Here is a 15,526-nt window from a genome sequence, read left to right on the forward strand (position 1 = left end):
TAAATGATATTCACAGTGACAATTAAAATATTGAACAATGAAGGACAAAGATTGGCAACTTCATCTTGAATCCATTTTATCCTTTTATAAAATTTTCTCTAATGTGCGGAAAAGTCATATTTTTCATCAACCTTCACCTTCCAATTTTGAGGAGTAACGTTATTGCTTTTCTTGCCCATACATGCTTACTCAAAGCTATGTGTTAGAGATTTTCAATTTCGATTTCATGTTCAGAAAAGCATCTATACAAGTCTCATTGCTATTTTTAAACATTCAGAAAATGAGAACTCACAGAATACAGGTTATTACGGCTGCAACCTATTCAACACTGCTGCTCACTTCCATCGTGTCTTTGGAAAGATAAACTATCCAGTATACAAGGTTGAATCCTGCAAATGCAACTGGGAAGAGAATCCGAGAATACTGGTCTATTTTACTGGTACCCGCAAAGGTAGGAGAGAGGGGTGGGGGGGTGACAGGTGTTGACTGTAAGATGGGAGCTCTTGTGAGGACTGTGCTGGCCTTGGAGGATGGAACTATTGGCAACGTCAGAGAGGTGATTCTTTTCTTCAGATAGTACTTGGAATCAGGATGCTGTAGAGGAAAAGATACATATATATTCAGCCTGGGTAAAAGAATAGACATCCCTTAATCATTCATTTTTTCCGTCATTGACAGATAGTTACTGACTACTTACTATATAAGTTAAAATATCAGCAAATTCTTGATAGTAATTGATGGCACTACTTTTCCAAGAAAGCGGTAAAACAAATTTTAAAAACATCGATTTGCTAACATCCAACGTCCTCTAATTTAATACATCAGCAATTGATGCTAAGCATGTTCCATGCCCCAGAAACTGTGTTGAGTGTTGTACCATTAGGAGATAAGCCAGGTTATAAGGGCTTATCCACCCACCACCCCAGTTATGCATAAACCTATAGGGCAATGGGTATGGGCAATGAGAGGGAATTTCATTTGGGAATGTGTGGGCAATTACTCAATACAAGACAATAACAGCTCGGCTAAATGTTATTTAGACACATTCTAGACACATTCCCAGCCAACAGTCTAATCTTTACCATTCATAAATTTGAACCAACTGAGGTATCAACAACAGCAAAAAAAATATAAAGGTGCTCATGTACATCAAAAGCCAGCGACAAAATAGAAATACCCTTATACTGAGTGGGATGACTGTTCTTCCCTGGAAATACGACTACCTCTTGGTCCAGAGTTGTATATTGAGAGCTTTCTGCTTTCCATTCAGAGCTTCTCCACTGGTCTCCCTCCATCTTAAGTTACCAAAGTGATATATTTACTAACCTCAGAATTGTCATATGTTCTTTTCTATCATGAGATTTTCTGTTCCACTGAAATCATAAGACAACCAATCCTAGTCTTGAAAGGGATCTTCAGTGCATTAAGTAACAGATGAGAAGGCTGAGGTCCAGATGTGGGAATTGCTTCGCCCATAGTTTCACAGCCCGTAATAAACCGCCTTGGTCAATCTCACTGCTTGTTTCATCCCAGCATTTTCTCACCTTTAAAGTATTGAGCCTGGTTCAGAGACTCTAATTCTATTTGCGTTAGACTCCTTTCATAATGGTGGAGACTGGGGGGCTTCCTGTGATTCTTACCTTTTCTTGTCTACGACCTATAACAATCACTCTCCTTGTGGCCAGGTTGTCCTTGCCGGGTCCCTGCCTTCACACCCTGGCTGTACATTAACCCTGCTCTTGTAAAACTGCCTCGTTTTCTCCTTGGCAGCAGAATTACCACTTTGCTGCCTGGCAGGGTGTGTCACTCACGTGGACACAGACTCCTGGAGCTTTAGACAGCAGCCCCCCCAGCAACGGGATGAGGCTGCCGCCTCCCCTGTGCTGGTTGAGCCACAGGACCAGCATTACCCACCGACGTGGTGACATTTGGACTGCGGGAAGCAACAACCCTGAGAACCTCTCCTCTCTATACTCCCATCCTGAATTTTGCTTTTGATTTGTCGTGGAAGTTTGCCCAGTATCTATAATAGTCACCATAGAGAGTTCAAGCCCACTGTGCTTTTAGGGGCCATGGGAAAATTTGTTTCTTTACCAAAAGCAAAAATAAATCAGTATGAAGTCTGATTTGACATGACCATGGTGAATTTCAAGCAAAGAATATCTTTATTTGTTATCTGTTGACCCAGTATTAGGCTAGGCACTCTGGACAGAATGAAATACATCATAGGTATTGGAGGCAGAAGAGAATTTAAAATAGAAGAGTGCCAAGTCTACTGATCTTGGATAGGAAATAAGTGACATTTTCTATTAAAAATATGTGACAACCCAGGACTACCGTGCCCAGGGTCACTAGATAGTGTGGGGATAGGACCAGAGTAGTGGTATTGTGGTCTCAATGCATGCTACCTGTATGAGAGAATAAACATAGCATTGTCTGCCAAGAGCTTTCTATCATGTTTCTCAAACTCTGATTTGAATTTTCATCTATTATCTGTGTTATTAAAATATTCTCCACCTGAAAGAGCAAAATTTGTCACAGTTTAATTCTTCAGAAAGAGTTCTCCTCCTCCCAGATATAAGGAACATTAAAATATTTTGCTCTAGTAAATTTTCTAAGGATCATAATGGAAAGAAAGAGGGCAAGGCTTTAGAGCAGATTTTCTTCTAAACACGTCTTGATTTTTAATAGCATGCATTGTCTGTCTGACACCTATGTTTCTTCCTTTTTTAGGGAGAAACAGGGCAGACATGAATAAGTTCACTGAGATGAAAGTGATTATAAACCATAATCTAGCATAAAAATGTAAGGCATTGTTTTACCTCTCTCTCTCTTTTGGAGATGTTGGGAAAACTTATTTGTCAATCTCTTGGCATCGTCACAGTGTCACAAATGACTTAATGAAGATTGCTGAATAACCCTTGTCCAGAGTTAAGCAACATCATTCACCACCTAACAGCATGAAAAATTTATGCACAATGGCATTAGCCTGGAATTAAAGATCTCCTACAGTAGGATTCCTCTTTTCCTCATCTGCTTCCCCAGACAATCTCTATGGAGGGTTGCTTAGGAGTTAAGAGGGCAGCAGAGTCAGAAAGCCCTAGACTGCAATTCCATAGATACTACTTAGCTGCTGTATGACTTAGACATGCCTTAGGAGTCACTGACTCTCCCTAAGCTTACATTGAAATCAACTATACTTGAATAAAAAAAAGAAAGAAAATTAAACAAAAAAGAAAAAAAGAAAGGGGCAATTACTGTTTCAGCTGTAAGGTTTTTTTCTTTAAGAACTTGAGAAAGGAAATGTGTTTTTTCTCTGTACACATTTCTGCCTACCTACCTAACTGTTACAACTCTCTGCTGTCATCACCTCTTCCCTGTAAATATTATTTCCATTGTGCTTTATCCCCTTTCCTGACATGAAATCGCCTTAGTGGTAGAGGGCATATTATTCTCATGTGTAAGTGTTCCACAGTGCCTAGCCAGTGCACAGAACACAGTGAACGCTTAATAAACATATGCCGAATAAACAAAGGAATGAAAATGTAAACATTTCCCAAGACTTTGTAGTCAGGCAAAGAGAAGGGAACAAAAGGTTTTATGATTCTTTTACACTATATTTTAGCATATTGTTGATGTTACATTATATTATCGTTACCATATCTAAATGCCTACCATTAACAAGCACTGCATGGCACTTTGCATGCATTATTTTGCTTATTCCTAGGAAGAATCTATCATGTAAAAATATTATTTTCGTTTCAGAGATGAGCAAATGAAGGTGTAAGCAGAAAGCTCACACAAGTAATAAGCAGCAGTACCTCACTCAATCCCTCTCAGATCCCTAAGACCATACTCTTTTTTTTTTTTTTTTTTTTTTTTTGCGGTACGCGGGCCTCTCACTGTTGTGGCCTCTCCCGTTGTGGAGCACAGGCTCCGGACGCGCAGACTCAGCGGCCATGGCTCGTGGGCCCAGCCGCTCCGCGGCATGTGGGATCTTCCCGGACCGGGGCTCGAACCTGTGTCCCCTGCTTCGGCAGGCGGACTCTCAACCACTGCGCCACCAGGGAAGCCCCACTCTTAATAAATATTACTTTTTCTTTCCATCAGCTTTAGGGTTTAGGGCATGGTTTCTCAACCACAAAGCTACGGATATACTGATACTTCTTAGTTGTGGGAACTGCCCTGTACATCTTGGGGTGTTGAGCAGCATCCCTGTCCTCTACCCACAAGATGCCTGTAGCAACCACCTCCTCGGGGTTTTGACAACCAAAAATATCCTTGTTCCTTGACAAATGTCCTCTGGGGGAAAATTCACCCACCATTGAGCTTCGCTGGTTTAGAATTACACTGTCTCATTGCCCAATGATGGCTGGGGGATTTCTAGCAGGCAGCAAATACAAGGTGCTCAAGGAAATGCCAGCGGGCTGGCTAACCCACATGCTGGATAATCAGCTCCTGGATAATTGGGAATCGGCAGTGTAGGAGACTGGACACCTAAAATTTAGAAGAATCACACTGAATTTCTGAAATGAAAAGAAAGCCAATATTGCAAACCATTCAAGCTACAGGTTTGTGTCAGATCCCCCCTGCTCTATTGTAAGCTCAGCAGCTTCAGCTGATGGTAAAATAAGCTTTTGTCAGAGTCCAGATGAGGGCTCAGCTTGGGGCTGTCACTGTTTTGAGTGGAACGCCTGTGGTTTTGAATTTTTCCGGGGCTCCCCTGCTGTTCAGTGTCATCCTGCTTTGGGTATTTTTAGAGCACTGTTTTGTTTTAAGTAACGCCATATTGCAAAGGTACTTGGAGTCAAACTGGACTTTGTGACAATCAGTTATTTGGTATAGGGATGTGGCATTTGGGAAGTACTTAGAGCAATTCTGATACAGCATTTAGTGAGTCTAATATATTAAAGAAGAGGGGGCAACGGGTTACCTCTTAGGAGAAATATTCTAATCAGGGCTGCATTACTCAAAGGACAAACGAAGTATCTGCTTTTAGAACCAGCGAACAGGGGCACCAAAAACAAGAGAAAATATTTTTGAAAACATTTATTATTTGACCTTTTTTAAGCTACATATTAATCATTATGGAGAAAATAAACTCTGTCAAATGTCCCCACATTTATTTTACAGCTGGTAGAATTGAGGAGCGGAGACAATTCCAGAATGCCTGCAGAGAAGCAGCTTATTGGTAGCAATCTGGTGGGTCAGTGGTGCTAGTGGCATGTCTGAAAACCATACTGGAATGTTTGGAGGGTGCAAAAAGGAATATTGGATGGTGATTTGATGGAAGGTATAGGGAGAGAGCCAACCACCTACACCCCTCATCTAATCCACCCCACCCTCTCTATAAGTCATATGACGGCACTACCATGGGGAAGGGACATCATGATCTTTCTGGTGCTCAGAGTCTCTGATGGTCTTAATTCAACTGTTCATTCTTTGGAGTAATGGTAGTACTGAAAGAAATCTTAGCACGATTTGGAACAGGGGAGGTAAATCTTTCAGTATGCTATGATTCATATTTTTCTACACAGGTGAAGGGCAACATAGTAATGGCCTAGCAGACGTTCCAACCTTGAAAAGAATGCAGGAAGGACAATATGTCTTATTTCCCTCTCTGTGCCCAAGTTTCTCACAACTGACTGAGAGTTTCTAGAGCAGGGCCAGGCTCATCTTTCTTTTCTCTGCATAGGCATCACTTCCTCCACAATCACCCCTCCAGACTGAGTTAGGTACTGTCACATGGCTTTTTTTCAGCCTTCTATACATCTCTAACCACAGCCTTTATCACAGTATATTGTCATGGCTCCTTGAGTAGTTTCCTCTCTTCCTGCTCAACAGGCAGCTCCATGATGGAAGAGGCCCTATTGACGTCACTTACTAAGGTAGCTTCAGCATTCTACAAAGGATCTGGCAAAAAAAGCACTTAACAAATAAAGGCTTATGGTATGAATAATTTGATGAACACATAGGTACTCAATAAATTGGTGTCAGGTGAAAAGAAGTAATGTAATCAGTATAAATATAGTTATTATCTTGACCAATTAAATTTTGGTCAACTTAGTTTGTAGATAATTTACCAAGAACATCACACATTCTGTGAAAAAGAGAAGCCACAGGGCTTCCCCGGTGGCGCAGTGGTTGAGAGTCCGCCTGCCGATGCAGGGGACACAGGTTCGTGACCCGGTCTGGGAAGATACCACATGCCACGGAGCGGCTGGGCCCGTGAGCCATGGCCGCTGAACCTGCGCGTCCGGAGCCTGTGCCCCACAACGGGAGAGGCCACAACAGTGAGAGGCCCATGTACCACAAGAAAAAAAAAAAAAAAAGAGAAACCACATTGGATGTATTGATGGGTAGGGGGCCAGGGGATTCATTCTTAGGAACATAGTGGTGAGGGCTTAGATTTTTAAAATAACAAGAAAACTAGCAAAACATCCAGAAAGAGATCAAAGTCTAAACTTGGTCTTATATATAAAATAAATCTACCCCAGACACGTAATAAGCTCTGAAACATAAATACAGGAATAACTCTCTAAAGCCAAAATAGCATACCAAATAAAAATAATATGGAAAGATACCCTATAAGCAGGAAAGAAACTGTGGACAATTTCTTCTCCAAATCGAAAAATGTAAAGTCTCCACTTCCAAATGCCTTAAAATAAGAAAGATTAATACTCTATAGAGCACTTCTGCAGATTTAGTTTTAGATGTCTCTTCAGGTGTGAGTACTAGGCTTTAAATGCCTGAATCTCTTTGTCATTATTATAATAATTTTCAAGGTCAAATTCAAAGTGATAAAGTTTTCACATTCATTCTAAGCAGTTTCCTTTGAAAAGCAATGTGCATATTAAAACATAAAACTTAGAATCACATGAAATATCCAAGCACGTAATCTCATTTCAACTTTACCACATTGGTTTGCTATTTCAATGTCCAACTTACTCAAATAATGTCATTTTGATTACAACTGAATAGGCATTTTAAAATGTCATGGTATTTGAAAGAAAAAATGACCTTGCAATCATAATATACCATTGTGCTGTATAAATTTGAAATGTGTAATTTGTTTGTTCCTCTATATTATATAAGGCAATAGCCAAGTTTTGACATAAATAAATAAAACTGTACATGTTCTATGTAATCATCTATATTTTTTGATGCCTACAAGGTTAATATTGTTAGGTTTGGTTACTTTTCTTTTTATTTTTACACTTTGACTTAGCCTTTCAGAAACAAAATTCTCCTTTTCATTGCCTTGGAATATTTTAAGTGGAGCCAGGTTTAGAAATATAATTTTTTGTAGGGAAAAAAGTCAACTTGCAAGGAAAAAACTACTTTGAGATGGTTTAAATGCAATTTTTTATCCAGCTTCCCAGAACCTGCTCGTTATATGTTACTACTTTAGAACTATTAGAAGATAGTTTATATGAAGACCTGAGATCTTAAATTCCATCTTATTAATAAATTATACCTTTAAAATAATGGACTTAGGGAACGATAACTCTATGCTTTCTCTAAGGATTTGAAATCATATTCTTCTTAGTAATATATATTTTAAAAGAGTTGAAGTAAGGAAGTTGGTCTTTCTTTTTGTCTCAATATCAGATCAGTGACTATATTCAAAATCACTTTTCTTAGCCTCTTGTTCGTGAATTTCTTGTTTTATTTTTACTGTGTTTCTCAAATAAGAAACTGTTAAATGGAATTATGATAAATATTAATTCTTCTTCCTTTCCAGCTATATGTTAAGATAATATATGACCTTTGCACAATATGTCAATTATATACCTATGTAAGTACAGATAGGTTGTAACATAATCACTTATTTTTACAAACAAAATAATTCTCAAAAATATTTTGAATTTATCTTTCCTGAAATATATAATTTTCAAGTCTTTGAACTGGATCCTTAACATATTTGTTACAAAATTTATATTTTTGTGAACTTTCAAAGCACACACACGTATATAAAGGAAACATCATTAAATGAGGGGAAGAATTTTGGGAATAACCTTACCTACATACAGAAAATGTTTTGTCCAGGGGTACGTACTCTATTATATTTCAGTCTTTGAAAAAGTGTTGGGCCTCAGCCTCTGTAAATCTGTGGATATTAGGAGTTCTGGAATCAATTCCTAGTTTTTCTACCAACTAGTGCCTAATGTTTTCCTTCTCTGAGGCTCTGTTTTTTATTCGTAAGTGTAATTAGACCAGATTACTGGATGGCAAACTTTTTTTTTTTTTTTAAAACAAAGTCTAATTCAAGAAAAAAAAGTCTTTAAATTACATATTGCCACTTATCATGGGACTGGTCTTATCCTTTAAAGAAAATGTAAATTCTCTAACAAGTTTCTAAGTTTATCAAAGAGAAAAGTTTCAATACAAAATTATCTTTTAAAGCCAATAAACACCTGAGTATTTGGAAAGTAAAACACACATAGCTTTATAATTTATATCATAAGATTTAACCAAGAACTAACTGGGCTGTATGTGGTTTTGCGATTTGGAAATAGTCATGAGAATTGATCAGTTATAAAGAAATTTTCAGTTCAAAGTGTCTGCATTACTTGATTTTGTAGAGCAAAATTTTCCTCTTTTCAAGAGCTACTTGTTTAGAGTTTGTTTTGAAATAAAAATGTACACTTGTCAATCATTTCTATAATCCAGTTTTTAAAAAGTACATGCGATTTAATTGTTGTGAGAATTTATTCATATGTGAAATTGAAATTTGGGGGCACATTTAAGACCCTTGAATTATTAATGCTATCATTTTTTATTCAAAAAAACTTTGGGGACCAGAGCTTAGCCACAGCAAATCTAAACTTAATTTTATAGGTATTTCTCACTGATTGTGTCTCAAAAAAACCCACATCAATATACATAATAATATGTACATTATATACATATAACATGAATGTGAACATGAGAACGTTTTCACATGAGTCAAAAACTTGGCTTATGACTCAGCATTCATAGAACCTAATATACACATTGTGCCCTCCTGAAATAAAGCAGCGAGTGGATTTCTAACAGAAATGGTCCATAGGAGTCCCTGTTTGTTTCCTTCAGACTCTGACTCCTCATTAGGAACTTTTTTTTTTTTAACTTTATTCTCCCTAGTCGGTATAACGGAACCTGTTCAAAGGAAACATCTAAAGGCTAAGAATTTTCTGTCTCCTCTGAGAGCTTGCAATCTGCCAGTATTAGTGAGGGTGATGAAAGAGGAATACCAAAAGTTTAGAGCAAAGATAAATGAAGGATTGTTGCTTGGCTTTTTTCTGTGAAGCTGGAGAAGGAGTTGGCCTTGGAACCAAATTTATGTAACTCATGCCCCACTAATATTACTTTTGGACTATTTAATTGTTTGTGGTAACTATTCCGGCTGCCTTTTCCTATATGGTAGCTAACATTAGAAAAGTAAACAATTACCAAAACAATCTCAGCTTCCAAGGGTTCAGTCGCTTTTGCTATTGTCACTGGGGGTGAGGCTGCAATCTGTGCCTTCCTTTTGGCCTTCTGTGTCTGAAGATTGGTAAAGTAGTTGACAGCTGCGAACTCAATAAGAGCAGAGAAGACAAAAGCAAAGCAAACAGCTATAAACCAATCCATGGCGGTCGCATAAGACACTTTTGGCAAGGAATGCCTGGCACTGATGCTTAGAGTAGTCATGGTTAAGACAGTGGTGATCCCTAGAATGAAACAGAATGAGAAATGCACTATTAGCATTTGCAATCCAATAACAAGATCAAGTGGGAACATGCTGGTGGAGAGGATTTTTGTTACAAATGTATTTTTTGTTGTTTTATTATTTTTAATTGTTCACAGTTATCATAGGCATTCACATTTTGGTTTCCTTCAAAGCCTAGTGTGGTGATGTGTATTAATAATAATATATTATAATATAGCAAATTATTACATAACTAATAAAGCTTTGAACTTCTGATCAAATTTAATGCTGATATAATCTTTCATCATATTTAATAAGTCTATTTGGTGTGAATAATAAATATAAATTAGATTTCTCAATTTTTTTTTATTTCTAGCTTGGTTTTAAGATAAAATATCTAATCATGAGAAAATAATTTCATTACTCATCTGCCAGCAGTCTTCTGTCTTGGAGGATTTATATAATTCAAAGATGGTAAACATCAGTATATAAATATTCTTTTATAACTTGCAAAAAGAGATCTATTTTAGTATGGTAAATTAAGAAGTCAAAATTCCTCTGAGATTTCAATTAAACTCAGGTCTTCCCTATGAACTACTAAATTTATAATCACAAAAACTGAGAAAAATATTGGATTTTGTTACAGATGATATTTTTCTGTTATAGCTCTTTTTCTTATTTCATTTTGTTCCATCACACTAGTAATGATTCTGTACATCATAAATGTAACTAAATATTTAGGTTGAACAATGGGGAAACTGGTGATATTTATCTATTTTTATACCTAAAAATGGCAATTTTTTTTAAGATCCAACCTAATAAAAGTGAGATATAATTTATGTATTTGTGGGTTCAATATCTTAGCCTTTGTTTTCATTGCTTTACGTGTCAATTTTTAATTTTCTGCTTTTTTTTTAGTTATGAAAAAGCAAATTGAGTTTAAAAAACAAAACAAACCAACAAAAAAACAACTGTCCTAAATAGGGCACGTCAAAGTCACAGGAAACCAGCCAGAATTCTTGCTGAGACTAATCTTTTGTTGATTCGCCACACAATGTGAGATAAGATGAGGGTCATTTTATATGATACATGTGTCTGAATGAGATAGGAGTTTATTTCCTTTGTGGGTTGAAAAAGTGCACTGGTGTGAACATTCCCCTAAGATACACAAGCAATGTGAGCTGGAGGATGACAGAAAGTAGAGCCCAAAGAGTGAAGCATACCAAAGACAGTTCTGGCCGGAACAGACTCCTTATTAATCCAGAAAGACACCTGGGAAAGAATGACCGTCATAATGCAAGGAGTATAGATCTGTATCATAAAATAGCCCATCTTCCTTTGCAAGTGGAAATAAACTGTCATTATTACGTATTCACCTGTTGGAAGACAGGTATATCAGGATTATTGCTGTTGACAGTGTGCAGAAAGAATGCAACTGGAAATAAATCTTGCAGATCTTTAAATTAATATGGGTGGGAAGGAAACAAGCAAAGGCATTTTTTCAATATATGACAAAGCTACTCAATCAGCAGATGATAGATACATCAGCTCATTGTTTTCTGTGGGGTTCTTTGTGTCATATACATACAAAACTACTCACTCCAAGGCTACACAAATCTTTATATGCACATGGTTGCAAAATCAATTTTAAAGAAAGCTACTTATCACTTTAAAACAATAAGTTTAGCTGAGGATGGATAATGCAGAAGAAAAAGAAATAGATATTTTGAAAATGTGCACTGGAGTCACCATGCAGGATTACATCCATGCGTTGATCAAATGCTTACCTGTGTTAGATTTAATTGTCTCACTAGATACTGTTTGTCCAATCAGATCATACTGAAGGAGGCTTGAAGATTCTTCTGGGACTTCCACTGAGTAAAGTGGTCCTTTTTTCCATGTATATATGATTTCACTTTTGGGGTAAGCATCTGAATTTTTTAAACAAATTAAACAGAGAAGTAAATCTGGCTAATTGTGTTTTTTTTTTTTTCTTTCAAAGCAAATCTTGTTCATTATAAAAAGGAAGTACAAACAAATTTTTTAAATGATTTTCTTTAATCCTGGTGACCAAAACCTCTGACTGTATGATTGAGAGAGACATGATTAAGTAAGTTAATTCCTGGAATCATACTGAGAACGTCAGAGTAATATTTCTCTTTTGCTTTCCAGTGTCTGACTAAAACCAAATAATTATGTATTTTGAATGCGTTATTTGACTCTCAGAAGCTTTTTTGTAACTTACAACTCCCAAACTTGAGTGGACAAGCATGCCCATCCATAGGAAAGTTAACCAGCCTCATAGGACAGTCAGCGTTGATGGTAAGCCTAAGGAACATTGAAATAAGTGGTTCTGAGTTAGTATGATGGACAGATAATTTGGGCAGAGGAAGTAGAATTGGGGAGACCTCACCTCATGGTGTATAGAATTGTTCCATTCTGCATTATTCTGAAGAGTTTGTTAGGAGTTGTCATATTGTGAGCAATTGATTTTTTGCCATTCCTGAAAAAAGTGTCAGGTGTCCAGATTTTACTGACCATCAGGTTATTCAAACTCAGAATCTCAGCTGGCCCCCCAAACTTCAACCTCTCATCGGTCCAAGTCTGGCGGAAGAAAACGTCCATTGTATACTCCTAAGACAAAATAAGAGATTCATGCATGCTGGGCAGATGGCTTATTAAGGATAGTTTATTCACTAGCTTACATACCCAATCTTAAAACTTAAGAAACGAAGCAACTTTTGATGACAATAACCTATCAGGAAAGTGATAATTTCAGTGACTTATTATGTTTTCATACTCTAAGATTGTAATATTATTATAAAAGGTAGTGTTGTATTGTGCAAACCTCTCTCTTCCACCTTCACCCTCCTTAACATTCTTCCTCTTTTTCTATCAGTCATCCATCTCTTCATCTATTGACCTATTGAGTTCCCCCTCCTTAATTTAGAAGAAAAATAGAAAAATATTTAGTCTAGGTTTTATGCTGACCTTCCTACCATCAGTGAGTCTAACCAGTCCCTTAGCAGCTTGTTCACCTTCAAAGGTATCTCTGAGCAACATGATACCACTTAGTAAAGTTCCAAGGATAGAGAAACTTTACTTGATAAGCATACTCTTGTCTGCACATCATGATTGTTTTATACTGTTCTCAGAGAACATAAAAGCAAACGTTACCATGATTACCCAAACAGAGCATCATTTAAGCATGCATAATCAAAATTATGAGTTTTAATTTGTGGCTTTTATGAAATAACATTAAAAATCTTAAGAATTATGATAAGGGCCTTTGCAAAAGTCAATGATAAATAACAACTTATAATTAGGTCAAAATATTGCCAAGAATTGCTTTGCCTACTTTATATGTTCCTTTTTGAGACCTATTACTGCAAGTGGTGATTATATTTTAAAACTATAATTTGACACACAGTATATCCATATAATGATGATCCAGGCTATAACAAGCCTCTCTTGTACAAATATAAGATGTGTGTCTTAAAAAAGAGACACATGCATAAAATAAATTCTAAGTGTCCCCAGATTTCAATGGTACCATAAGATATGGTTGTGGTTATTTATTCTTGGGGTGAGTCAGTACTCAAATGAAAAAATATGATAGTTAAATAATTGAGAATTCTGGAGAATGCTGACTCTAAATTCTCTCAAGTCTTAAGACATTTATCTCTTAAATAAAGTACTCCTCACTCTCTCCCCCTCTTCTGTGTTGTTTTTTCTTACTTCTCTTCTCCTGCCCCCCCTTTCTCTTTCTCTTTTACTCCTTCCTTTTCCCCTTTTTTTATTCCTCCTCCTTTCCTTTCTCCTTATCTCGTCAACTCAAAAAGCAGAAGATGAAAGTATCTAATAACTGTTTATCTAGAATTACATTCCCCTAGTACATTTAATGCACCACTTTAAAGAGTTATGTTTTTCTTCAGTTTTAGTATTTATATTTTACTTTTAGGGGGACATACTACCTGAGAAATATGAAGGAATATCATAATATACTTTGTTCTAGAAGGCTGGTTCAGGTTTTCATTGCCGCTTACTATGAATCCTATAGCCATCTGTACCTGGAACAGAGTCCCCAGAACACCTATTGGTCCATTTGCAAACATAAAAGGTGGAATGCATTACTCTTTCCAAAGGACTCCCTTTACTGTTTTAATAACACATACCGAGAAAGATACACTGCCCAAACAGCTATGTTTTAAATTTAATAGACATTCTCAATATACACTTATGTAGCATACCATCTTTGCTGGTTTCTCTTTTTTCTCCTCCAAAAATTTACTAGGACTTCATAAAGATGGGGAAAGATCTTCTCTTTGTAGGGAGGAATAGATGCATGATATGTGAACAGAAGAGAGGATATCACCATAAAAGGCCCCTCAGGTTAGTATTCAAGCAGAGCCTTTAGTGAAATGTGAAAGAGATGAAGCCAGGAATCTGCTCTAAGGGCCATTCCTTCCCAGCAGGAGCACACATATTGCTTATGGATCTGGAGCCAAGTTTGGTAACAATGCCCCTTATCACTCATTCTGGGATTCAGCCCTCTCCCCCAACTAAGCAAAATTACTCTCCTCACTCAGAGATCACTCACCATCTCCACATCTGACACGGGCCCAAAACTTGTTACGTAAATGTCTGTTTTGACTTCAGTGACAGCACCTGAAATGAGCCCAGAGGGATGGGGGCAGTTATCATCAATGATGTTAAGGGGACTGAACTGAACAACTCTATCACAAAGTCCCTTCTCATGGTCAGAATCTGCAACCCATCCTAAAGTAATTCCAGCAGCAGGAATCCTTTGGATTTTCAACTTTACAAACTCACACCAGTTGCATTATTTTGAATTTATTCTGGCAAAATTGTGAAATTTAAGGAATGGACGAGAACTAGGTTAGTATTCTAAAGAAAATTACAACAATAATTAATGTTTAGTGATGGCATTCATGGGACAAATGCTAAAGAAAGTGTTTTATATGGCAAATCTCATTTTACACTCAGACGCCCTATGAGGCAAGCACTGTTCATACACCCACACAACATTTGAGAAAGCTGAGGCTTAGAGTTCAAATGACTGGCATATAAGGTTGCGAATTGAGGAAGGGACAGAGACTGGATGGGAACATACACATGGTCCCTCCCCAAGCTCTGCAACCTGCCACTCTGCTATCCTGAGGCCTCTGTGCCTTGGAATGGCACTAAGGGGGAAGAAAAGTACAGACGTTTGGTCTAGTAAGGACGCCTCTCACCTCCAAATCCCGGTCTCAGCCGATTGTCATAGCCTTCAAGCAAGTTGTCCAGGATCCGACTGATGTTTCTGGAGTAGAAGTTTCCTTCATCTTCCAGTTTCCCTAGGGCATTTTCTACCCTGTGAGTAGACAGTCAATGACCCTCACTCCTGGCCTCAGAGGAAATAGGCTGTTCATTCCAGCCTCGTCTACCCCACCACACATACATGCCACACCACCCAGGCTGCTTCCATGATCTGGTATAGAAGTCACCCAATGGGTGTGTGTTTGCTCTTTTCTCCGAGCAAAAAGGAAAAATCGGAAAAAAGTCTTACTCACCATAGAATAATGTAGAGCCAGGGCAGAGGCGATGCCATCCTGCAGTGCATTGAAATGCCCAGTTCTCCCTCCTCCTGGGTTCTCCTCCTCCCAACCAGCTCCCCTTTGCCAATTAACTAGAGCAATCTCCCGGACCACTCATAGCCCTTCTTGTTTGTGTCTGGCCAGTAATCCAGTAGGTGAGAAGGTTGCCAGCTAAACTTGCAGGGTTCCCCTTGGTCTCTTCACTCTCTGTTCCGTCTCTTCACACGGAACAAGGTGGTTTGTGGTCTTAGAGTAC

At 37.7% G+C, this 15,526-nt stretch overlaps 1 protein-coding gene across 1 annotated transcript; it reads right to left on the reverse strand.

The window, feature by feature from the left end:
- Window positions 1–318: 318 nt before the first annotated feature.
- Window positions 319–15,284, reverse strand: GABRA6 (gamma-aminobutyric acid type A receptor subunit alpha6; the record flags this gene model as incomplete). Its single annotated transcript, XM_082835214.1, has 9 exons — window positions 319–594; window positions 9,436–9,695; window positions 10,897–11,049; window positions 11,461–11,604; window positions 11,919–12,001; window positions 12,087–12,307; window positions 14,274–14,341; window positions 14,929–15,047; window positions 15,247–15,284. The coding sequence occupies 9 exons, from the start codon at window positions 15,282–15,284 to the stop codon at window positions 319–321; spliced, it is 1,362 nt and encodes a 453-aa protein (XP_082691340.1).
- Window positions 15,285–15,526: the final 242 nt, after the last annotated feature.

Source organism: Leucopleurus acutus (assembly GCF_964270905.1).
Source record: "Leucopleurus acutus genome assembly, chromosome: 3".
Lineage (NCBI taxonomy): Eukaryota > Metazoa > Chordata > Mammalia > Artiodactyla > Delphinidae > Leucopleurus > Leucopleurus acutus.